Below are 25973 nucleotides of genomic sequence, written 5' to 3'. Positions count from 1 at the left end.
CCGCCACTCTTCTGGTCATCAGGGTTCTTGCGCTTATGGCTGCTGCTACTGCCGTTATCACGGTTCTTCTTCTGTTGATGTAGGGGGATTGCTGTAGCTGCGAGATCACCGCCTGCGTCATCATCGGCGGCAGTATGATCACTGGCGATGGAGATCATCTCATCCAACGTCAGCTTGCTTGAGTTAGCCAAGCGAGTGAGCGTATGCCTCAGCAATCCTCCCCTCTGCAGTCCACCAATGAAAGCGTACATGGCGGTGGTGTGGTCGACGTTTTCGCACTCGTTCCTGCATGCCAACCATCGTGTGAGGTAGTTTCTTGAGGTTTCTCCCTTCTTCTGGATGCAGGCTTGCAGGTCGCTTGCCGTGGCAGGTCTTTTGTAGGTGCCTCTGAAGTGTTTCTCGAAAGCGGTCTTCAGGTCGAACCAGCAAAAGATGGAGTTCTTCTCGAGGTCACTGAGCCAGATCCGGGCTGGACCTACAAGGTACAACTGGAGCATGCGGCAGGCGATGTTAGGGGTTCCTCCGGCAAAGGTTACTGCATTATAGTAATCCTCAATCCAGGTATCCGGCCTTTCGGTGCCATCATAATGCTTCAGATTTCCGGGTAGCTTGAGGTTCATCCTTGGCTTTGGTTCCTCTCGAATCATCCTGCCGAAGCACTTCGGACCAATGTAATCGGTTCTGTATTCGTTAAGGCGATCCCGTGCGTCGCGCGGGCCGTGGCGAGGGGATTGTGAGCGAGAGCGAGATCTCCGGCCGTCACCTCCGCCTCCACCTCCGCCGCCACCGCTGGGTGGTGGTGAGGGAGACCTGCGAGGTGGGCGGTCCGATTTCTTGCTTCCGCCATCTGATTCTCCTCGGCCTTCCTGGTGCTGGCTCCGGCTCCTGTGGCTGCCTTCGCCCTGGCGCTAGCTGCCCTGGTCGTTCCGGCGAGGTTCCGGGTCACGGCTCCGACGAGGCTCTGGGTCGCGGTTCCGGCGAGGCTCTGGGTCACGGCTCCGGCGAGGCTCTGGGCCGCGCTCCTCATTCTGACCCCTCCTGGGCTCGGGCTCATGAACATTGTTCTGGTTCCGGCGTGGTTCCGGCGAGCGCTCCCTGTTTCTGTTTCTTGGCAGCACGTTGTCGCGGATAACAATCCCACCATGCCCTGGGGGCCTGGTGTTTCCGGCTGGACTACGGCGGCGAGGGGGTCGCGGATAACCGTTAGGCGGAGGGGAGGGGTTGCGATATTTGTCTCGTCCAGAGTACATTGCATCCTTTCCTTTTCTTGGATCCGACGAAGGCGTCTTCGACGGAACGGGGATCGGATTTGGGTGTTCCCTGATTCTTCTTCTGCGCTCCGAGGATCCGGTGTGTGACTCATCATCGGGATGCCGATCAGCGCGGGCGTCCTTCTGCGCGGTAGATACACAGTTATCCGGATTGGATTCCAACCTGCGCGAAGTATCGGCCTTGCTTTGCTGCTGCATTGCTGAAGCGACAAGTGTGCGGAGGTAGTTGATATCGACCTCTTCGTCCTTCTTCTTCAACAGCTCCGCAGCTTTTTGCATGTTGTCCTTTGGGGTTTCCAGCGGCCGGTGTTCTGCGGGCGTGGCGAAGTTGATTCTTCGAGGCGGAATTGCTTCTCTGACAATTCGATCAGCCTCCGCCTGCGCATAGGTCATCTTTACTTCCCACTCTTGCCTCATGCTCTTGACCTGCTCGAGTGTGGCAGCAATCTCGCGATCCTGTCTGTCGAAGTGGTCCACCAAACCTGCAGCTTCTGCCCTCTCTTCCCTTAACGCGGCTTCGGTATCGGCGAGCTTCTTGGCTGTGGCCAGCATTTCCTGTCTAGTGGCCTCTAAGGCCTCCAGATCTGCGGCGTCGCCCGGGGTTATAGGTTTGTTAAGAACTGCTCGCGCAACCATCTCTTCAGCCGACAGGATTTCCTCCGAGGAAGAATCCCTGCGGGGTCGCTCCCGTGACATTGGAGATCCTTGTTGGGATGGCTGAGGGTCGGATTGGCTGGTTGGCTCTTCAGATCCAGTTTGTCCCAGCGCTGCTACAGTTGCGAGAACCTGCTTAGGCTGGGCGGAGTCGACTTCAGGCTGATCACCGAAACCATACTCCCCTAGCTTGCGGTTAAACTCGTCAGTATCCATGGAGGGGGTATCTCCGGAAATTGGGCTCAGATTGCCCAAAATCGACTCTTCAACCAGAGCTTCGCTTTCTCAAAGCGAGCTCGGCTGATCCGGATCTGCGCCGTTTTCCGGTGCCTCTACCTGCTCAGGACCAGCTCCGTCTTCTTGAGGGGCGGTTCCGGCGGTATGGGCCAAGAAGTGTACGAAGTGGCACCTCTGCTTTTCTAACACCTGGGAGACCCAGGCGGATCTGCATTGGTCTTCCACCGTTGTTTCCTGCTCAGGGGCGGATTGGGTGGGCTTTGAAATTTCCAGATCCAAGGCGGAATCTTCCTTGGGAAGCTCCTGCATCTCAGATCGGATCTTCGCGACAGCGTCCAGCTCTGCGGCGGTCGCGTCTGCGTTACTTACCAGTGGGTTTCCGTCGGAATCGACGGTTTCCCCGATGAAGATGTGTATGCCGCCAATTGGGACGATGGAGAGCTTGACGGGGTTTGTCCTAGCCGGAATCCAACACTCATCCGGAGGGACGATCGGCAGATTCCCGGCGTAAAGGACGCGCCCCACAGCGATGGTGTCGTCGTAGCTTCCCATGGCGGAACCCTCCCGGTTCCGGCCTCCAGACGCCACAGGCCCCACGGTGGGCGCCAACTGTCGTTGCCTAATCGACGGTACCTCGGAGGAGGGATCCTCACGAGGGGGAGAAGAAGTAGGGGCCATAGGGCGGAGTGCACACGGGACGGTGGTACGCGATTTACCCAGCTTCGGAACACCTGCACGATGACAGGGCCTACTGCTGCTTGTCTGGAATTATCTGGGCGCTTTCGCGTTGTTACAATGAGTTGAGGTTCTGCCTCTAGGGCTCCCGGGATCCGGCTTATAAAGGCGCACGGATCTAGGGTTTACATGGAGAGTCCTAGCCGGATTACAGATAGCCTAACTACGGTACAATATCTTGCCGTGCACGTCACGAATCCGCCTTCCATATACGTCGTACCGGATCCGGGTTCCTCATGGGCATCCGTGGATCCGGGTTACTCCTAATGTCGGTACGGATCCGGCTTACTGATCCTGGGCCGGACTTCTTCCTTCATGATCAACAGCAACTGGGCCGCCCGATGGGCCACATGCCTCATCACCATCTGTGGGCCACCCGGGCTTGCCGGATCTAGGCACTGTCGATGGTACACCCATGAAGTATACCCACAACACCCAGGGCGCCGCCGCTCGCCGCCGCTCCCAGTTCACCACGCGCGAGTCGACCTGACCGTTGAGTCGTGCGGGACCCTCAGTCGTGAACGGTTGACTCTACATGACCTGGACCATGGTGGACCCCACTTGTTATAACCCTCACTGTCCTAACCTAATCGCATCCTAACTAAGTGTCTTAACCCGCGTCACCTGCCTGTCGCACGCGAGCTATTTCAACCAGAAAAAACGACGCATGGGAGCTATTTTAGCCAACTACGTCGCACCGTGGAGAATTTCACTCAACGACGTCGCATAGGAGCTATTGGCCCGTTTCTATATATGCTTTTCGTCGGTGTATTATCTCCTCGTGCTTCGTTCCTTACCATGCTGGCGGATCCTGGTGGCATCCCGACCCTCCTTTCGTCCCCTCGTGCGCGCCACCGGCGCAGCCAACGCTATCAAATCCATGAGGTGCGTTCGGGTGGCCTTTGCCAGTTGCCCTTTGCCTAAATAGCGAAAGCCTTCTGTAAGCCGATTAGATCGAGGACGTCCTTCTCATTCTGAGACTTATGCGTGCAGATAATCATTTTTGTTTCGGTGAATCGGAAAGTGAAATATTTGAGATGCGATTAGGTTGTTTGATTTGGATGCAGGTTTGTTGCTCAGAGGTCCAACCTGGCAGCCAATGCCACCATGCGAAGGCGTCGATTTCACACGAACAGCGTCCGTGCTTATTTGCTTGTATTAATTCAGTACGGATCTTCAATTTTGGTATTCACGGGCTGCTACATAGTGATGTCCTTGCCTGTATTGTTTGACCATCAAGTTGGTTATTTGGTAGGTGACATGCTCAACGTGGAAGGATGATGGGACTGGTGTGTCCTGAATCAAGCAGTTTACCAATCACAGATTATAACAAGAGGTCATAGATGGAGGTGCTTATCATTTTAGATGTCTCCTCTTTCTATTTAACTGATATACAGTAACCCATGTACTATGTTTATTGGGACCTAGGAGTGGATAAACTTTAAGTGTGGAACACATTAAATTGTTAATATTTTTGTTGTCACTTTTCGCGTTGGCAGTCTCAGTGGTTGATTTTAATTACAAGGTTGCCAGTGCTATCACCCCTTCTATTTCGACATGTAATACAGTGATGTTGATTTTCACATCTAACAGGTTCTTATACTAATACACTGATGTTGCTACATATCTCGTCTGACATATCAATTCAATCCTACTTTTCAAACGATTTATTTTGGCAAATCAGGCTGTCCATGTGCTCCATATGTATATATTGGCTGGAATGAATAGATCATGATTTACTTATTATTTGCTTTCATCCACTTAGCCGCTCATGCCTCTTGTGGTTCTTATGCATTATTCCAAGGAGATCCTGTATATAAATGTTCTGAGTTATGTCTCAGTGTAGTTATTTGACAGTCTTTCATTATAGAATTGTGTTCTTGTACCTCTTGCACCTTGACAATCAACAAAAAAAATCTGGGAATTATGCTTATGATGGTAGATCCCTGAGGTCTCCTGAGGGTACAACACTTATCCTAAAAGTACAACCGCTTTGTTGGAAGATGATAAATTGTGGGAGTGCTTTACTGCTTGTACAATTGTGCAGTGAATGGCACTGTGCTGCAAAGGCGTTGGATGTCCTTGCTAGAGACATAGTTCATCTTCTCCAAGCCAGCTACATCGTCGGCTATCTATCCTCTGAGTGAGGATCTTCCCCGATCCTGCTTCAGGATGCATCGCCATCGACGCCCCAAGTGGCAACGTCCCCGGCGGCGACGATGGTGCCTGAGGTTGGAGGTCACAGACTGGCGGCGGCAACTGAGGACTCGATCGCGTTTCTGCAACTTTTCTCAGGGTCCTGGTTGTAATATTTTAGGCCCGCTTTTCATCTTCTTTTTCTTAGAGGGCCTGTTTGTAAAATGTACCGTCCGCTTTGACTAATGAAGCTTCCTGACCCTTCGGGGTCTCTCATGTTCAAAAAAAATAAAAATCGGTCGATGATCTTGTATATAGCTAGAGTTTGGACCTGTTGTTTTAATTTCATTTTGTTTTCTAACCCAATCTTCTATGTCCTTTATAGATGGAATTTGTCCTTGCATTGAAGGATAAGAAGGGGATACTTTCTTCCTTTGGTGTCAAAAAAGTACATACCGCAGATATATATACCATACCTATAAGAATAGGTATTGATCTCCTCATCCTCTATTTTCTTTTGTGTTATGGAAAAAGGTGGAAAGAGATGCCGAGAATTATCCAATCTGCCACTATACCTTTTGGTTTGTTTGAAACTTTGTGCAGAGAATTCTTCTTTAATATGAGGTAATGAGTTCACCGCGAAGCACATATGATCCAAACCTGTTCAATTGGTATTAATCTCCTCATCCTCATACTTGTATCTGATTTTTTTTTCATAGAAAGGAGTAGAAAGTAGTGCCACCTGATTTTGGAGAATTATGTAACCTGCTACTGTGCGATGTGGGTTTTGCTTAAATTTATTTCCGTGTAGTTACCAGTGTGATGTTCAATGTAGATAGTTTGATACATGCTACTGTCAGGTATCTACATCTATCTAGACAGTTCCTCTTTCTTGAAGTGACCATCACTTGTCTCAACAAACCTTTTGGTATCTGATATAAATATCGGAAATTTTCATTGATTTACTATTTGTAAATTACATACATATGCAGTTCCACTTTTATATACGAAGATCATCGCATGTCTTCTAAAAGTGAGCAGACAATTTGGTGAATCACGGGAATTAATTTCCGTTCTTGGGATTTAATCCCCACCGAGCGATGTGGTAAGTTACAACAAAGTAATCCCTGTAAAATTTCTTTAATGTTCCTTGGCTGATTTGTAGCACCTCTTTTCATCTTGTCAGGAGCTCAAGAAGATATTTGCGAGCACTTAAACGTCGTGGCTGGATCATCTGGCTAGGTGCATTGCTTTGAGCACTTAAAATTTCAATTATATCTATAAAAAAGGTTGTGCTATGAATTGGCTATACTCGATTCCGATGGCTTTATACTGAATTGTAATAAATTTGTAATATGTGCATATGATTTATGACTGTACATAGGTAGCATTAATTTGACAGAAGAATGTACTAATGAGAAAAAAATAACTAAGTTAATATTTTTTGTTCTGTTTTTATAGATTTTTAATTATTTCATAAATATGGACGGGCGCCGCAACGCGTGCACATCTGTTCTAGTTAAACTTACATAAGAGTAGTCAAAGAGGTGAGTTTCAAATGATCCATAGGGTAGTAATGAGGTAGCATGGCAGCATGAGGTTTTTTCTGTCTACTAATGGCTTTGTGGGCATGATCGAGCCACACCGCATCCTCTAGCTAAGAAAGTACCTTGCCAAGTACCACTGCAAGCTGTAGTGGTGTCCTTGAGGGGGTGGTTTAGGGGATGCATGCATGGAAGTGATGAACTTGATGATGATGATGATGTTGATGATGTACATTTTGGCCAGTAGCTAGGGTTGAAAGACATTTGATGGCCCCTTTTGTAACTATGATGAGGTGGTATATACTAACCCCTCAGGGTGATGGTGAACTTGCGGTGTTAGGATAACACCCACTTTTATTGTGGTGGTAGGATGACACCATAGTAGTGTAAAATGAACTTGTGATCCACTTTTGGAATGATCATGCATGCCCCTATTAGTTTATCATTTGATGTTAACGCTTTGTGTAGTTCTATTGCTCTGTTATGAATTGGTTCATGGTTGTGATCGATTACCTATTCTTCTTATGCCGTGCTAGTGGTATGTGGTGTTCCGCGGACGGCTTCGAGGAATCTACAACTCATGGAGGGTCTGTCATGACCAGGTCAGTGGCTACTCCAACAACAGCTACCGAGGGTATGAAACATTGGAGGAGGCACAACAAGAGTACCTCACCTTCCTGGAAGATGATTTCCTGGCAGATCAGGCCATCGATGAAGCAGTGCCATTAGCACAGGTGCCACCGGAGGAAGTGCATGCTCTACAAGGAGCACCATCGGAGGTACGTCCGAGTCAGGTCAAAGGTTACATCATCACCTTCCTCGTCGTGGTGATCGTGAGGATCTTGTTCCTCTGAATGGTGTCTAATCGTATGTAACATGCTATGGCATGTTATTCTCACCCTATTTAAATTATGGTAAGGATATAGAACTGTGATTTGAGCAAGCAAACAACTAATTCATGTTTTCTTGCGTGCAAGTTGAGCTGGAACGGGCAACCAAACAATGGGGTCTGACTTCCCTCTCCGGCGCAGAAAAGGCTGCCCAGGCTACAAAACGACCCACGTTTCATGGCCTATGGCCCGTTATCGACGCGCAGGTAAGCCCATCTCGCTGGCGCAGTGAGCCAGGAAATCCATGCAGGCTACCAAACGCGCCCATGGTAAACCTCTACTTTGACCATATGTCCAACGTACTAGGTGGACGCGCATCTGTGGCGTGGGAGGCCATGTCGACGGCGGGGTGCAAAGTGCACTTGGGGCATCACGATGCCCCTAGCTGAAGATCACCCCGCATGCACCTGTTAGCGTGCCAGTTAGGCCGGGTAAGTCCCGCGAGTGGCACCATGGCGTCTTGTACTTCATGACAGTGGCGGACACATGATAAAATTGGAAGGGGAACAACTCCAAAAAAAAATTGCGTCGTCCCAAATTTTTTTTTGTTAAATGAATAAGAGTATCTCCACCGGCGTGACCTAAATAGGTGTCCTTAGGTCCGCCGGCAGCGTCTTATTGGGGCTGTTGGCACTTGCTCCCCAATTTGGAGAGAGGGTACACACCGGCGAGCCCGAAACATCGACCCCAAAAACATTTAGGGTTTAAATATTCACAAATAACGTCGAATTCCGTTTGAATTGATACAAAAGTTTGCAAACTAAATAGTCCTAGACGAAAAACTAAATCTAGCGGTGGTCAAAGGCGCTGAAGTCGATGGCGTTGTCGGCGACCACCTCGAAAATACATTTTCAACATTTGGCATCTAACCGGTAGGAGAAATATCAATTTGAGAAGCATCCAAATTCGTCAGATATTATTTATTCTAGTATCTGGAACACGAAATAGATAGAGCAGATCAAAAGAAAAATTAGAACTATGATTCATACTCACTATTACGATCTTGCAACTAGACTGAAAAATTCAAGTAGTTCTTAAGTAAAATAAAATAAATCGTCAGTATTGAGATACCGTTCGAGGAATATATCTCAACTACATATTAAACAAAAATGTAGTGTCTGAGAAACATATCTTAAATATGCAGGAAATACCATACGAAAAGAGCATCTTTTTTTTTAAATAAACCCAAAAATTATAAGAACCAATTATAAACATATATATAGAAGAACATCTCTTGATTGAAATGAAGATGCAGCTAAACGCTAGCTACCCAAACCATCTTAAACGGTTTTCTTTCAGATCTCGTGCGTGATAAATAAATCCGATGCACAATACTAAACATCACGATAACATCAACCCAGCGGCAAGCACCACTCTCACCATACTCGGCACCCGCGGTTCGAATCCTAGTGTTGCTGAAGATGTTGGCCAACAAGGCGAAGTTGTTGGAGAAAGACATCCTCGTCTTCAAGCTGGTGAGAGATGGCTTCACCATGACACTCCTTAGAGGTACCAGCTCCGGCAAACCGTTCATGGTGTGCAAGCACCATGGCATGACTTGTTTTGTTGATCAGACTGATCAGTGCCTTGATCCTGGAGTATGTAGGTTAAATGAATCCGTCAGTCACCAGATGGGTTGATGGGTGTAATTTGGACGATTCTTTAGTAGAGTATGTTTGTTGATTAGTGCCTCATTGGTTGATGGGTGTGAATTGAACCCTTCTTTTGTAGAGTAGCCTCCGAGTCGATTAATTAAGTCCTCCCGGTTTAGGGCTTCTAGTGCCTGCTATTCTATTGTCGTAGAAATTTCCTTCGATCTACCGACGACAACGGAACCGCCAACATCGAGAGGAGGGAGAGATGAGGAGCAGTGAGGGCGAGTGAGATGAGGGAGTGAGAGCCAAGAGGGTGGTGAGACGATTTATGGCGCGCCTTCTCAATGCTAACCGGCTTCTTTCCTCTTTTCCCCTTGTGTAGAGCCTTTTTCGCACGTTACGCTCGCGAACGCCTGCCCCGTTGAGAATGTCCGAATCGAGCGTGCCTTGCGAGCCAACTTTCCAACCACTTTGAGAAGCGTGCAATGCGCATACGCGGATGACAGTGGAAAATCAAACTGCCCAAATTTGCATGCGGGAAACCTCATCACGAGGAACAAAAGAGGCCCTTTGTTCTTTCAATAATATATATTCCTCTTGTCCAAAGAAAGAGAAATACGTAAGTTGTTCCTCAAAAGGCAGTATATTATTTGGCTCCCATATTTACTACTAGTCGTTTTTTGCGTGTTGCATTTGCGGAGAAAGCGGGTCTATAAAACCTGCCTAGAGCCGATCACGTCTTTCATTTTTCCACGCGGACTTTTCGTGGCGTCTCATGCCGAGCCTGCTCATGGCCGGTTGCTACTCTTACTCCTCTCCCTCATCACTCATCAGTCATCGCGCTTATTCCTCGCGCGGCGCTAATACATCTCACTGTTCACTAAGACTCTGTTTCCTTTGTCGCCGCGAGCAGCTCGACGCCTCCAATGGTCCGCGGCGGCGCTCCTCCTGCTCTTCCTCGCAGCTGGAGCGGCGGGGTCCGCGGCCAGGCGCAGGGAGGTCGTGACCTCGCCTCACGGTGCCGTGGCGGCGGATGACGGACGGTGCTCGAGGATCGGCCGTGACGCGCTCCGCAGCGGCGGGAACGCCGTGGACGCGGCCGTGGCGTCGTCGCTCTGCCTCGGCGTCGTCAGCCCCGCGTCCAGCGGCGTGGGCGGGGGCGCGTTCATGCTCGTCAGGCTCGCCGACGGCACGGCCATCGTGTATGATTCCCGCGAGACCGCGCCGCTGGCAGCCACAAAGGTGAGTAATTCGGAGAGTGGTCTCAAACGCTCGGAGGGCTTGTGCCTTCGATTTACTTTATTCTATTTGATAGCAATCACATGATTTTAGGGTGACTAAAACGTACCAGTGACTTACAACCATGCAGATTTACGAAGGTCTTATACCCTTTTAATCACAGGGCCTCGCCAACCCAGAAACTTTGAACATTTTTTTTCACCTTGTGTTGTCAATGCTGCGCCTCTCAGACATACCAATATTACTTCACTTTTTATTAGGAAATGTCGGCAAATCTATGGAGTATCACAATTGTACTAACTATGACCAGCTAGCAGATAATACTAGGTGGTTAACTCACATGGTTGGTGTGCCTTTGTAGATATGCAATATATTCCGTTCCAACTGGCAAACATCATTGACAGGGCATATGTGGGAGCTGAGAGACAGCTAGCCATCCCCTAGCTGCTGGATCTCTTGTACTCCCTCCATCTCATAAAAGTTGTCTTAATTTTAATTAAATTTAAATATATCTACATACTATGGGTCGTATCTATACACTAGAGTAGTATTCGGTAGCAAATTAGTGCTAATTTAGGGCTATGCATGTGCAAATGTACATGGTGCATGCTTGCGTTGGGAAAGTGCCTTGGAGTGACGGGGAGAACCAAACATGGATGAACACCGACTGATCTCGGTGTGGTCGTAAACCACACGCGTCGAGGTTAAGCTACATATATAGTGGAGCCATGCTGAATGCCGGGCGTCCTTGTCTCTGCTCTATCTTCTCGTCTTGACCATGTGCAAAAAGGAAGCTTTCCAAGCTGTTGCGCGTCCACTTCCATTGGCTATAGCTTCTGGACCAGTTGCAGCACGGGATTGGGAAAGCCAAAACGAATCCGTGCTCGGCCGGCCGGCGTAGAAACTGATGCCACGATGCCAACAACCATGTCCCGGTCAGCAACCTCGGCTAGCTGGTGCTCCTCTTCCGTCAGTGCAGCGATGTACCGGGAACACGGCCCGGGTTCTTGCCACTTGCCAGCGGCCAGTTTGCTGTTGGCCTACCTGATCGTCACATCCCACCTACCCGGAACGATTCTACACGACACAGGAACGCAAGCTGGTCTTGTTAAGAAACTAAAAACCGAGAAAACAATTGTTATCTAAATGAAATACTTAAATTAGATTCTCGTTTGGTCAGGTCTTGATTGATTCAAGTTATGTCATTTTAAGCAAGAGACTATTTCCTAATCAATTACAGTTTGAGATTTGCCAAGAATAACTTTCATTGTATATAGAAAAGAGTAATTCCACTTATTTGACTCCTAAATTATTCACTTATGACACATATTACCCTATTTAGTGAAAACTCTCCCATCTAAAAACTTTGAACCCAGTTCTGCGCTCATATAAGCATTTTTTTTGGTCCTCTTACATAGGACAAATGTGTTAGATTGATGTGGCACAACGACAATGCGTAAAGCTCAAAGAATCATGTACAACCTTCTATCCTCCATCCGTCCCATTCCTCGTTGTCCTGAGAGCATCACTAGTAGCGCCCCTAAACCTTTAAATCCTCAAAGTAGTTTAAGGGTTGAGAATGGGTATTTTTTGGCACTTTTGAGGGGTGAAAAATATGGCCAAAGACTAGAACCCTCAAACCCTTAAAAGTGAGGATTGAGGGCAAAGACTAGAACCCTCAAACCCTTAAAAACATTCATTTGATATATCATAATTATCATCTGATAAGGGGTGGTCCGATCTTCTCAGTAAGCGACGGGGTGATGATGATCACGGGGTGATAGCAGCGGAGGAACACAACGATGAAGTGGAAGATAACTTGTATGATGCAACGAGATCTCTCGATTGATCTCTGTCGCCAATGCAACAGCTCTCAACCCTGCAAGATATTCACAACTCCACACACTTGCGCACGTAGCCGCCGACCACGAAGTGGTAAGTTGCAACCGTCTAATTCCCAATGGAACAGCATATCACACTAGACTTTTCAGATCTACACAATATCAAGCAATATGGTGTAGGGAATTCAATAGTTTTGCAGAGCAAACAACTAAGAACTAGGGTTTATCTTAAACGTGCTCTAAAGCAGCTACGGGGGCGTCCTGGGCACTTATATAGGCGTCCGGGACGACTTCTGGTCGAAAAGATACAAGAATAACCGACCCAGAATAGATCTGGTCGAGACAGACTCGAACACGGCCGGTCTGGGGGCCGGTCGACCGGGCCTGGGACCGGGCTGGTCGGTTCAAACCGGGCCAGGGACCGGGTGGCAACCGGGCTCTGGAATTGTCGCGCAGTAACCCGTCCGGTTGCAGTCAGCAGGGCGCCCGGTTGGCGCCGGGGCGGATCCGGCCTGCCGCCCGGTTAGACCGGGCCAGGGACCGGGCGCGCCGGCCGGTCTGAACTTCGTCTTCTCCTCTCGCGCATGTCTCCCGCTCCTCCCTCGCGCGTCCATGAGATATCTTCATGTCCAGCTCCTTGTCCAGCTCCACGTCCATCTTTACGTCCAGCTGCTCCTCTCCTCCTCGTGCGATGCTTGTCTCCTCTTCATACCTGATGATACATAAGTAATAGGACTTAGGTAGTATAAAGTTCTGATCAATCAAAGTATCGTTTAGGAACAAGTTCACCTGTTGTTTAAGTAGCTTCGCACGAGCTCTTGTAATAGGTCCAATGCGAACTTCATTGGACTTGAGCTTCACATCAGGTTCATCTTCATTTGGTAATGACAGAGGTAGTAGTGAGGTAGGGATGTCCTCATCATCTCCCCCCTTCAAAAGGCATCGACCCCGATGCTCCAAGGTCTTCTCCGTCATATGGTGTCAAATCAGCAACATTGAAAGAATTACTGACACCAAACTCATCAATTGGAAGATCTATCGAGTATGCATTATCATTGATCTTGGCAAGAACTTTGTAAGGACCAGCACCACGAGGCTTCAACTTAGACTTCCGCAGCTTCGGGAACCTATCCTTGCGAAAATGTACCCAGACCATATCACCAGGCGTGAACAACATCTCCTTACACTTCTTGTTTATCCTTGCAACATTGCTCTTGCCTTTCTTCTCTATCAACTCTTTAGTCTTCATATGGATCTTTCGCACAAAATCTGCCCTCTTGGATGCCTCCATATTAACTCTCTCATGTATGGGTAAAGGCAAAAAGTCAAGTGGAGTAATGGGTTTGAAACCATACACCACCTCAAAAGGACATAGCTCTGTGGTAGAATGTACCGCCCTATTGTAAGAAAACTCCACATGCGGCAAACACTCTTCCCACTCCTTCAGGTTCTTCTTGATCATGGATCTCAATAGTTGTGACAAGGTTCGATTCACCACCTCAGTTTGACCATCAGTTTGGGGATGACAAGTAGTACTGAAAAGTAGGTTTGTCCCCAGCTTTCCCCAAAGTGTCTTCCAGAAGTAGCTCATGAACTTCACATCACGATCAGAAATAATAGTCTTCGGGACTCCATGTAGTCGAAGAATCTCACTGAAAAACAGGTTAGCAATATGCGACGCATCGTCGCTTTTGTGGCAGGCAAGAAAGTGTGACATTTTAGAAAATCTGTCCACTACCACAAATATAGAATCATGGCCTCTTTTAGTACGTGGCAAACCCAACACGAAATCCATACTAATATCTTTCCATGGTGTAGTAGGTGTCGGTAAAGGAGTATACAAACCGTGAGGTTTCAGCTTGGACTTGGACTTGTTGCAAGTAATGCACCTCTTCACATACCTGCCTACATCCCGCCTCATCTTTGGCCAATAAAAGTGGTCAGCTAGCATGAGTAGAGTCTTCTCACGCCCAAAGTGACCCATCAAACCTCCAGCATGTGATTCCTGTAATAAGAGCAAACGCACAGACGATTCTGGAACACATAGTTTGTTAGCTCTAAACAAGAACCCATCATGTATGTGATATTTCTCCCATGCTTTACCAAGAGCACATAAGCGATATGGTTCAGCAAAATCATGATCAGTGGCATACAAATCACATAGTACCTCTAATCCAGGAATTTTAACATCAAGTTGAGTTAATAGCATATTCTTCCTAGATAGAGCATCAGCAACAATATTATCTTCTCCCTTCTTATGCTTAATAATGTATGGAAAAGACTCAATGAACTCAACCCACTTGGCAAGACGCTTATGCAAAGTAGACTGAGCTTTCAGATATTTTAAAGCTTCATGATCAGAATGTATGATAAATTCTTTTGGCACAAGTAATATTGCCAAACCTCAAGAACTCTAATTAAAGCATACAATTCTTTATCATATATATGATAGTTTAACTTAGCACCAGACAGTTTCTCAGAAAAATATGCAATTGGGCGACCCTCTTGCATCACATTCAATCTCAAATTGCTTATTGAAATCAGGAAGTGCAAGCAACGGTGCAGAAGTTAACAATCTATTCAGTTCATCAAAAGCATGATCTTGGGCTGCGCCCCACTCAAAAATAACACCCTGCTTTTTAGTCAAATCATTCAAAGGTGTAGCAATAGTACTAAAGTTGGGCACAAATCTTTTATAAAACCCAGCTAGACCATGAAAACTTCTAACTTGACTCACATTCATGGGAGTAGGCTAATTTTGAATAGCTTCAATTTTAGACACATCTACTTCTACTCCATGCTTAGAGACAACATACCCAAGAAATATGACCTTATCTTTGCAAAATATGCACTTCTCAAGATTACCATAGAGTTTATTATCACGCACACTTGCAAAACATGTCGAATATGTATAGTATGATCAGATTCATTGCGGCTGTAGATTAATATGTCATCAAAGTACACAACCACAAATTTGCCAATAAATTCACGCAAAACATGGTTCATCAGTCTCATGAAAGTGCTAGGTGCATTAGTCAAACCAAAAGGCATTACTAACCACTCATATAAACCAAATTTTGTTTTAAAAGCTGTTTTCCACTCATCCCCTTCTTTCATCCTAATTTGATGATAACCACTACGCAAATCAATTTTAGAGAACACAACAGCACCACTCAATTCATCTAACATATCCTCTAAACGGGGAATATGATGACGATATCGAATAGTAATGTTGTTCATAGCTCTACAATCTACGCACATACGCCATGTACCATCTTTCTTAGGAACTAGAATAACAGGAACAGCACAAGGACTAAGGCTTATGCGGATATAACTTTTATCGAGTAGCGCTTGTACTTGCTTCTGTATCTCCTTCGTCTCTTCGGGGTTCATTCTGTATGGCGCCCTATTGGGCAGCGAAGCTCCGGGAATCAAGTCAATTTGATGCTCAATACCTCGCAATGGTGGTAGTCCCGCGGGTACCTCCTCCGGAAACAGGTCGCTAAATTCCTGCAAAACATTAGAAATACCAAGAGGAAGAGGGGTCATGTCGTTAGAAACCAAAACCATACCCCTGTACAAAAGCACAAGAGGCATGGTCGTAGGATCCTCACTAAATTCTTTCATGTCTTCTTTGGTGGCTAATGAAACTAAGGAATTCACTCGCTCACTTTTAGTTATATCACTCACAATATTACAAATCTCTCGCCTATCTAAAGGTGCATCCTCCAAGTTGACTTCAATTTTCTGACGAGATTCATTGACAATCTGTTGTGGTGACATAGGCTGTAAGTTAATTTTCTTGCCCTTGTATTCCAAGTGATATGTATTGGCACGGCCATTGTGTTGCACAGAAAGGTCATAGAGCCAAGGCCAACCCAATAGTAGGTGACAAACCGTCATAGGAACCACATCAAAATCAATGCAATCCTTGTACGGTCCAATCTCAAACTCAACACGCACCATGTGGTTTACCTTCATCTCACCATTGTCGCTCAACCACTGAATATAATATGGATGCGGGTGCGGTAGATACTTCAACTTCAGCTTGGTACACAACTCCTTGCTTGCTAAATTGCGGCAACTCTCGCCATCAATAATGACCTTGCAAGCCTTGTAAGGACCAACTAAAGCCTTTGTTTGGAACAAGTTGCAGCGCTGAGTAGATGCACTAGGCAACACATTAAGAGCACACTGCGACACAACAATGGTGCGAGCATCAGACGGATATGCATCTTCACCATCAGTGTCATAATCATCATCTTCTGGAGCATTAGGATCAACATCATCTCCAGTCTCATACTCATTATCCTCATTGATAATCATGACTTTGCGGTTAGGACAATCTCTCTTGAAGTGACCCTTGCCACCACATGTATGACAATCCATATCACGGTTGCGCGCAGTAGACATGCTAGACCCACTCGTACTTGCTGCAGATTCGGACTTCTTTGTGTTAGACACATTGGAGACCGGCTTGCTAGGCGGAGTAGAATAAGGGGCGGAGCGCGTCGATGGCGCCGGCGCCATAGGTGGAAGCGCGCGAGGCGTAAAGCGCCCAGCTCCCGTAGCACGACCTTTAACCTTTGCTTCTTTAGCCATTTGTGATTCAGCTTCTCTTGCATGATGTAGCAATTGATTCATATTGGTGTAACTGTAGTGACGAACAATGCCTTTGATATCATACTTCAATCCATTGAGGAAACGCTGCATTGTCATCTATAGAGACTCACGGACACGGCCACGCTGCATAAGCAACTCCATCTCCATGTAGTATTCATCCACAGTCTTCACACCTTGCCTCAATAGGGTCAACTTATCATATATTGTACGCAAATAATTAGTGGGCACAAAACGAGAATTCATCGCCTCCTTCATAGCACACCTTGTGATAATTGGAAGCTCACCATCCTCCTGTCGATTACGAACAAGTGCATCCCACCAACGCAATGCATAGCCATCAAATTCGGAAGAAGCAAGCTTGATCTTCCTATCTTCAGTGTAATTTGGATGTAAGCTCCATAACTTTTCAATCTTGAGCTCCCAAGTGAGGTACTCTTCAACATCAGCTCCTCCTTCAAACTTGGGTATGGATAACTTAGGCTTACCCAATCCATCTTGTTCATCCTGTCCACGACCATGGCGGCCAAGTGGAGCCCAACCACGAGGACGATCACCACGACCAGGTGCGTCATCAGCGTCTTCACCTTGTTGTTGCTATTGAGTGGTAAGATTGTCAACAGACATTGTTAAAGTGCGAAGAGTGCGCTGGATATCTGTCATTTGATCTTGCACGGCAGTAACGGTCTCATTAGCAGTATTCAGCTTCTGGGAGATCTCTTCGACCTTGCCCTTAAGCTCATCATCCTGAGTGCGGAATTCACGTCGCATCTCATTACGAAGAGCTTCAAACTCCCTCCATGTGATGATATCTGCGGAATCCTTGTTTTCCTGGTTAACAAGCTTATGATCACTAGCAGACATGATTAGTAGGTTAGTGCACTAAATCAAAAATATATGGTGGTACTCTCACAACTCACTCAAAAACTGATAAGAAAAGGAGATCTTATCGTTTCAAAGTAAATTAGTGTTGCTTACCACTTGTAGTAACAACTAGTGCACAGATGTAGCGAAGCGAATATCAAGGGTATAAGAACAATCATGCGACAAGCAGGATATATGTGGTGATGTAGGTAGGCTACCTATTTGCACCAATAACAAGCTCTAGCGCTGACCGTAGACAACCAATGATACTCACACAAGACGATAAATGTGGCAATGCAACTATATGGATGAAAGGTTGCAATGCACTCGATAGACACTAGCAAAGCTCAACGAAACAGGCACATGATTTCTCAACTACAGGTGCAGAAAAGTAAACTATGCCTTCACTTGATCTTACTAGCACTTGACACTTTTTTTTTGGTAACGCAGCTATGTAGCTCTTTTTGCTTCTTTTATATTTTCTGTTTTTTTGTATGACACAACTCCTTGATAACACGGCCAACAAAATATGCAAAGCACCAAAACCCTAATGAGCAGCCTGTCGAGCGGTAAAACTAGTCTCTTCTGGGGAAGTTCCTAGTCACTTATATCGATAGGCTGTGTCTATGGTTGGAAACAAGCACACTGTACGCTATGTGGACTCGGAGTAACAAAAACTGACACAATATGATAAAACTAGATGATAGCGGAGACTCAAACCCTAACAATACTAGATGAAATAAAAAGATACGCAAAAACAACTATGAAAAGCAACTAAAACTTGAAATTAGTGCAATCTAAAGCTATGGCAAACCCTAACCCTAATATTTTTGGCTTTTCTGGATAGGAAAACACTCTCAACTCAAATATGGGGTGGATTGTGGATGGTTTACCAAGGGAACCCGAGAATCTGATACCAAGAGGATAAGGGGTGGCCCGATATTCTCGATAAGCGACGGGGTGATGATGATCACGGGGTGATAGCAGCGGAGGAACACGACGATGAAGTGGAAGATAACTTGTATGACGCAACGAGATCTCTCGATTGGTCCCTGTCGCCAATGCAACAGCTCTCAACCCTGCAAGATATTCGCAACTCCACACACTTGCGCACGTAGCCGCCGACCACGAAGCGGTAAGTTGCAACCGTCTAATTCCCAATGGAACAACAGATCACACTAGACTTTTCAGATCTACACAATATCAAGCAATATGGTGTAGGGAATTCAATAGTTTTGCAGAGCAAACAACTAAGAACTAGGGTTTATCTTAAACGTGGTCTAAAGCAGCTAGGGGGGCGTCCTGGGCACTTATATAGGCGTCCGGGACGACTTCTGGTCGAAAAGATACAAGAATAACCGACCCAGAATAGATCTGGTCGAGACAGACTCAGACACGGCCGGTCTGGGGGCCGGTCGACCGGGCCTGGGACCGGGCTGGCCGGTTCAAACCGGGCTAGGGACCGGGTGGCAACCGGACTCTGGAATTGTCGCGCAGTAACCCGTCCGGTTGCAGTCAGCAGGGCGCCCGGTTGGCGTCGGGGCGGATCCAGCCTGCCGCCCGATTGGACCGGGCCAGGGACCGGGCGCGCCGGCGTGGCGGCCTGTCTGACCGGGGGCTGAGCCGGCCTGGACTTCGTCTTCTCCTCTCGCGCATGCCTCCCGCTCCTCCCTCGCGCATCCATGAGATATCTTCATGTCCAGCTCCACGTCCATCTTTACGTCCAGCTGCTCCTCTCCTCCTCGTGCGATGCTTGTCTCCTCTTCATACCCGATGATACATAAGTAATAGGACTTAGGTAGTTTAAAGTTCTGATCAATCAAAGTATCATTTAGGAACAAGTTCACCTGTTGTTTAAGTAGCTTCGCACGAGTTCTTGTAATAGGTCCAATGCGAACTTCATTGGACTTGAGCTTCACAGCAGGTTCATCTTCATTTGGTAATGACGGAGGTAGTACTGAGGTAGGGATGTCCTCATCATCATCATCTCAATAACGGTTTGAAGTACATAATAACCATTCTAGTTATTATTACAACACCAAATAGTACTTTGAAGCACATAATAATCATTCAAGTTATTACAATAATTGTTCAAATCAAATACTCCCATCCAAGTGCCAATGGTGCTCTACTAGATCATCCCGAAGCTGACCATGAGTCTTTGCATCCTCAATCGCACGAGGGTTGGACCTCTAATTTTATTTGTGGATTTAAGGGTTTAGGGGTTCTAGTCTACGCATTTTTTCTCTCGCAAACTGTAAAAAAGCAGTTATTTTTTAGGATTTGAGGGTTTAAGGACACTACTAGTGATGCTTTGATATCCTCAAACCTTGATCACCACCTCTCACTATGCCCTTGGTGCACATCAGAGAAAATTGGTCAAAAGTTTCTTAAATGGGATAATGTGGATGAATTTTTACTAGACGGGCGCAATTAATGTCACAAATGCACTAATAGGGGATGCAAACTTGAATTCACTCGAAAAGGAAAGTGTACAACTAGAGTTAACCCCTTGTTTTTTCCTCTGGATCTGACGGCGATGAAAAGGCATGTGACCCGCTTCCAACTTCTTTCCCCCGATGACAAGCCTGGTGGTTCCCCTTGCACGAAACTCCTCCTTTAATTAAGATCCTTGTTATTTTGCAATGCCTAGGCGAAAATACTAAGATGACAAGGATAATCATGAACCAGAATTTTAAACGAGCCCAAAATTCAAATTTTAAGTTTTCGTTTTTCTAAGAAAACACCAACGTACATGTTGCCTTCATTTTTACCAGTTTAATAAAAAATAGATCCAACTTTTATATAGTGTATAATATAATTTGTATGTGGCATACAAAAAAGGATAAAATGGAATTTTCATGGGGAAAATCTGGGTCCATGCACTACAGGAATGGCGCAATACGCTGAGGGCCTTTTATACGCCGACCGCCAAAAGTTGGGGCCGTCGGCGTATGGCCCGACCAGGCCAGCCTGCCAAAAAGACCCTCGGCGTAGCGTTGACGTCAGCGTAGCGAGGTCTACGCCGAGGGCAGCCCTCGGCATACCTTTGGCCCTAGGCGTAGACAGGGCTTCACCGACGGCCACTCTCGGCGTAGGCCATCCTTCAAATTTATCTGATTTTCAAAAATCATAACTAATTCATATGACGTCAGAAAAATGCGTATAAGGTATCAAAATGTTCAAAAGACATCCTCTATCCGTTTATGTCAAAATCATGCATATTTGAATCATGTATAGTACCATGTTAACATACTAACAATTCAAACACTTTCTTATATGTCCTCAGGTTCCCGTTTTGGCCAGATGGCAATTTAAACGAAGTCAGAAAATCCCGCGGAGCCGCATGGCATTATTTTATGTGTCCTAGTAACCACTCCAAAAGTAGAAATTGGGATACCGCAATTATTTTGGAAAACCCTTCACGAACAAGGCTATCAAATCCGGAGTTCTTTGGCTTTTAGGGGAAATGAGTAGGAAACGGCCTGTGACACCGCATAGTTTGTCGGAACGAGGCTATATTTGGTATGTGTGTAGGCCCTGGGATGGGAAGTAATGCTTCAAGCGCGGATTTTCAATCCGACCCACGGGCGATGGTTTTTTTCATTTGCGAGGTGCCAAAACGTTTTTTGTGAAGCAGCTACAGGGGCGCGTTTTAGTATTGCGAGAGACCTCCGTGTAGTGGTAGGAGACCGTCTCCGCAACATCTATCACATTTCACATGTGTGTGCTAGCTATCTAGGAATCCATGTGACTTCCTACGGTGTCTCGCCGAATCCATTGGAAACTTTACAGATTTAAACTAGGGGTACACTTTCCATCGCTCAATAAACTCCGGAATTTTTTTTAGGTCTATGACACATCACTTTATGTGCTAATTTTTTTCCGTTTAGCATGATGGTGAACGGGTGCACTAGTCCGCCCGGTAAGGCCATACCGCATCTCCCTAGGGCCCGTTTTGGCTAGATGGCAATTTAAACGAAGTCAGAAAATCCCGCGGAGTCCGCATGATGCCACTTTATGTGTCCTAGTAATCACTCCAAAAGTCGGAATTGGGATACGGCAATTATTTTGGAAAACCCATCACAAATAGGGCTATCACGTCCGGAGTTCTATGGCTTTTAGAGGAAATGAGTAGGAAACGGCCCATCACACCGCATAGTTTGTCGGAACGAGAACATATTTGGCACATGCGTGGTCCCTGGGATGGGAAGCAAGGCCCCGGGAGCAGATTTCCAATCCGGCCCATGAGCGATGGTTTTTTCATTTTTGGGGTGCCAAAACAGTTTTTTTTTTGTGAACCAGCTACATGGGACGTATTTTAGTATTGCACGAGACCTCCGTGTAGTGGTAGCACAACACCTCCGCACCACATATCAAATGCCATATGTGCGCTAGCTATCTGGGAATCCCTTCGGCTTCCTACGGTGTCCCGCCAAATCCGCTAGAAATTGAACAGATTTGAACTAGGGGTATACTTTCCGTCGCTCAATAAATTTCTGAAAAAATGTTTTTAGGTCTACGACACATCACTTTATGTATTATTTTTTCCGTTTAGCGCGATAGTGAACGGTTGCACCAGCGCGGCCGGTACGGCCATACCGCATCTCCCAGGGGCCCCATTTTGGCCAGATGGCAATTTAAACGAAGTCAGAAAATCCCGCGGCTTCGCATGGCGTCATTTTATGTGTCTTTTTAACCACTCCAAAAATCGGAATTGGGATACGACAATTATTTTGGAAAACCCCTCACAAATAGGGCTATCACGTCCGAAGTTCTATCGCGTTTAGGGAAAATGAGTAGAAAACAGTCTGTCACACCGTATAGTTTGTCGAAACGAGGTCATTAAGTAATTGTTTGGAATTCAAAAATAAAGAGGTGTGACATCACGGTCCAAAGGTTAATAGGGTTGATATGCTATTATTATCAGCAAGGTGTCAATTCTTTAATGGAAGCTCATCCGAATGGAACTAAGAAGTTAAGCGTGCTGAGGCTGGAGTAGTGTGAGAATGGGTGACCGACTGAGAAGTTTAACCATGATTATAATTTGACCTAAAATTAAGTATACGTAGAGTTAAAAGTATCTTGGGTGAAAGATAAACAAGTAAAAAAAAGAAAAAATGGTGTAAAATAAATTAAAATTTGAAAAAACTCAAAACTCTATGCCGAGGGTTTTGGCATAGCAAAAAAACGTTTTTTTCGATTTTTTTTTTGAAAACAGAAATTTGAATTTTTTAAATTGGTATGCCGACGGTTTTGCCGTCGGCGTAACGTGCTACGTCGAGGGCCGGGCTACGCCAATGGCAATAGTGGCTCCGCCGAGGCTGACCTTGCCCGAGGAGCTATGCTGAGGGCTGCCCTCGACGTAGCCTACGCTGACGGCTAAAACCGGCTACGCCGAGGGTTCCCGACCGTCGGCATATCAGCCCATTCCTGTAGTGATGGTTCATTTGTGTTTTCTCACAAATTAGATACTTTTTTACCGAATGCACATGCTCGTATACATAGTCTACATGAATCATTTGTGGCCTATCATATATATTAGTATTATTTTTTTTTCAAATTTTACTGGCCACCCAAGATCATGAGTCTGAAATGTGCCTATGTCTTAGTCTAATGAGATTTAACATATTATCCGAAAAATTACTAATTGGTTCATATAGAAAAAAAAGAAGTGAATCTAACTCATTTAGTTATCGGAAGCAGATGTTTTGCAACTCAACCATGCAGCTTCAAGCCCCGTAGCTCTAGGTTCCTCTTATTTTCTTTAAAAAATCACTATAGGGCTTGCCTACCGCATTTCTTTCAAATAAAAATATGGAAAACAATGTTGTAATAAATCTTTTCACCTAGTGCAAAAAATGGTATTGGTAGACCCTCCGAGAGTTACGGGACGCATTTCTCAGTACAATTTTCAAATATAAAATATGTTAGACAAATCTAAAAATAAGGATAATAATGTTTTGTACTTCGAGTATGTTTCGACTGACCAGAGATCCAATTGTGCTTTCAGGACATGTATGGCGGCAACGAGACACTGAAATCAAGGGGCGCACTCTCCATCGGTGTCCCGGGGGAGATCTTGGGCCTCTACGAGGCGTGGAGGCAGCACGGCAAGCTCCCATGGAAAAGCCTTGTGACGCCGTCCGCCAAGCTCGCCCGGGCGTTCATGATATCGCCGTACCTGCGGATGCAGATGGAAGCGACTAGAGCCGGCATCCTCGCCAACGCTGGGATACGTGCCGTGTACGCCCCGAACGGCGACATCCTCAAGGTAAACGACGTGTGCCGCAACGTCGCGCTTGCGAGGACGCTCGAGGCCGTCGCGGTGGGAGGGCCGGATGCGTTCTACAGAGGCCCGGTGGCGGATCAGCTGGTGAAGGACGTGAGGGAGGCTGGAGGGATCATGACCAGGGAGGATCTGGAGAAGTATCAGGTTAAGGTGCGGCGACCGCTTACAGAGAGTGTCATGGGGATAACTGTGCTCAGCATGCCGCCTCCTTCTGCTGGTGGTGCCGGGCTCATGCTGGTGAGTAACTGATTTTTTCGTTTACTGATGGAGACAATTTTTTGCACGTCAATATCTTTATACCGGCTTTTAATTAATTGATTGACAGGTCCTGAACATCCTTGCGCAGTATGGAATTTTTGGTATTTCTGGCTCTCTTGGGATTCATCGCCTTATTGAATCCTTCAAACATTATATGGCAGTAAAGATGAATCTTGGAGATCCCGATTTTGTTGATGTTAGTGAGGTTGTCTCTGATATGCTCTCTCCCAAGTTTGCTGCTGAGCTGAAGAGAACAATTTATGATAATATGACATTTGCCCCTAAACATTATGGTGGAAGGTAAGGAACTTGCTTTTAAAAATCTTGTTTTTATTTTAAAATGAAATCATCAATGAACCATGGGCGTGTTATTGTTTCTGTAGGGAAAACTGCATTACATGAGTTACATTTAAATTTTTGCAAACAAAACATATTTTTCCTTTTCATGCTTGATTGAAATGTTTCTGTCGGTTATTATTGATCATGAGTTTGTTAGTACTTTTTTTTAATTGATAGATCCCTTATAAATATCTTTAGTTACAAGAAATAGAGCATGTCTGCTAACCTGGCTTTCATGCTTTGTAACCTGAAGAAAATCTCAAGAACAAAAAAAGCTGTTCTTACTGATTTATGTGTATCTAGGATGAAATTGATATTTTCTAGAATACTGTGATCAAAATCATATGAACATCTTGGATTCTTGGGTGATATCATGAATCTGAACTTCACAGTGCACTCCATCATGCAGCATTCCTTCTTTTGCTGATTCGGCGAACACCAATTAGGCCGGCTCCGGCCTGACGAACTTGCGTTTTTCAGGTGGAACATCCTTCAGGATCACGGCACCAGCCATTTATCCATCGTCGACCGCGAGAGAAATGCCGTGTCGATGACGAGCACGGTCAACTCCTACTTCGGGTCCCTCATCCTGTCCCCGAGCACGGGCGTCCTGCTCAACAACGAGATGGACGACTTCTCTATGCCGGCCAACACCACCGCCGACTCTCCGCCGCCGGCTCCCAACAACTTCGTCGCCCCTCTGAAACGGCCTCTCTCTTCCATGTGCCCAACCATCATTCTCAAGGTTAGAAGTAGTACAGATTCATGAAAATGAGTGAAGAATTAGAACTTTCGGTGAAGGTTCTGATTTTTTTCTTACCTGTATTATCTGTCTAGGATGGGAAACTGAAGGCCGCAGTGGGCGCCAGCGGCGGGAGCATGATCCCTGCCGGGACAATCGAGGTGCTCCTCAACCACTTCGCCAAGAACATGGACCCGTTGTCCTCTGTCATGGCGCCGCGGGTTTATCACCAGCTTATCCCGAACGTGGTCCAGTACGAGAACTGGACGACGGTGACCGGCGACCGCTTCTTGCTGGACGCGACGACGAGAGCCGACCTGCTGAAGAAAGGGCACGTCCTGAAGCCGCTCGCCGGAGGAACCATAAGCCAGCTCGTGGTGCACAATGTGGAGAGCGGTGGGGATCTGACCGCCGTGAGCGACCCGAGGAAAGGCGGCGTCCCGGCTGGCTACTGAACTTATTTGTTTCCCAGCTGAGTACTTGATCGATTAAAGGCCTGATTGGTTCCTCACATGGATTTTCCCCAGTTTCAGATTTAGCCCGTACGAATGCTGCATGAGTGCAAATCGAGTTTGGGCCTATTTTTGCATTTTGTTTAGTTACTAACAAAACATTTTACTGCGGTTTCGTCCATCGTTTGTTTGTTCGTATTAGTGAATGAACTTGGCTATGGAGGAAAATGTTGGATGTTTGGTTGCATACACGCGGACTGTTTC

The 25973-nt window shown here is 46.3% G+C and overlaps 1 protein-coding gene across 2 annotated transcripts; it reads left to right on the top strand.

Annotated features, from left to right (window-relative positions):
- The first annotated feature begins 9757 nt into the window (after window positions 1–9757).
- LOC127335096 (glutathione hydrolase 1) lies at window positions 9758–25956 on the top strand. Of its 2 annotated transcripts, none has more exons than XM_051361686.2 (6): window positions 9758–9859; window positions 9976–10304; window positions 23640–24155; window positions 24265–24476; window positions 24996–25260; window positions 25353–25956. In XM_051361686.2, the coding sequence occupies exons 1-6, from the start codon at window positions 9838–9840 to the stop codon at window positions 25710–25712; spliced, it is 1704 nt and encodes a 567-aa protein (XP_051217646.1). In that variant the 5' UTR covers window positions 9758–9837; the 3' UTR covers window positions 25713–25956. The 2 variants fall into 2 exon arrangements, with proteins under 2 accessions (XP_051217646.1, XP_051217644.1); XM_051361684.2 differs by having other exon boundaries at window positions 24244–24476.
- Window positions 25957–25973: the final 17 nt, after the last annotated feature.

The sequence above is a fragment of the Lolium perenne genome, chromosome 2 (assembly GCF_019359855.2).
Source record: "Lolium perenne isolate Kyuss_39 chromosome 2, Kyuss_2.0, whole genome shotgun sequence".
Classification (NCBI taxonomy): Eukaryota; Viridiplantae; Streptophyta; class Magnoliopsida; order Poales; family Poaceae; genus Lolium; species Lolium perenne.
Note: the sequence above shows the minus strand (reverse complement) of the source record. Positions and strands in the feature narration are given on the sequence as shown.

Excerpts from the sequence above, each read along its gene's own strand:
- LOC127335096 (XM_051361684.2), top strand. The coding sequence starts at position 9,838 with ATGCCGAGCCTGCTCATGGCCG. Across the intron at positions 10,305-23,639 it reads CGCCGCTGGCAGCCACAAAG|GACATGTATGGCGGCAACGA; the intron begins GTGAGTAATTCG and ends TTGTGCTTTCAG. Across the intron at positions 25,261-25,352 it reads GCCCAACCATCATTCTCAAG|GATGGGAAACTGAAGGCCGC; the intron begins GTTAGAAGTAGT and ends TTATCTGTCTAG.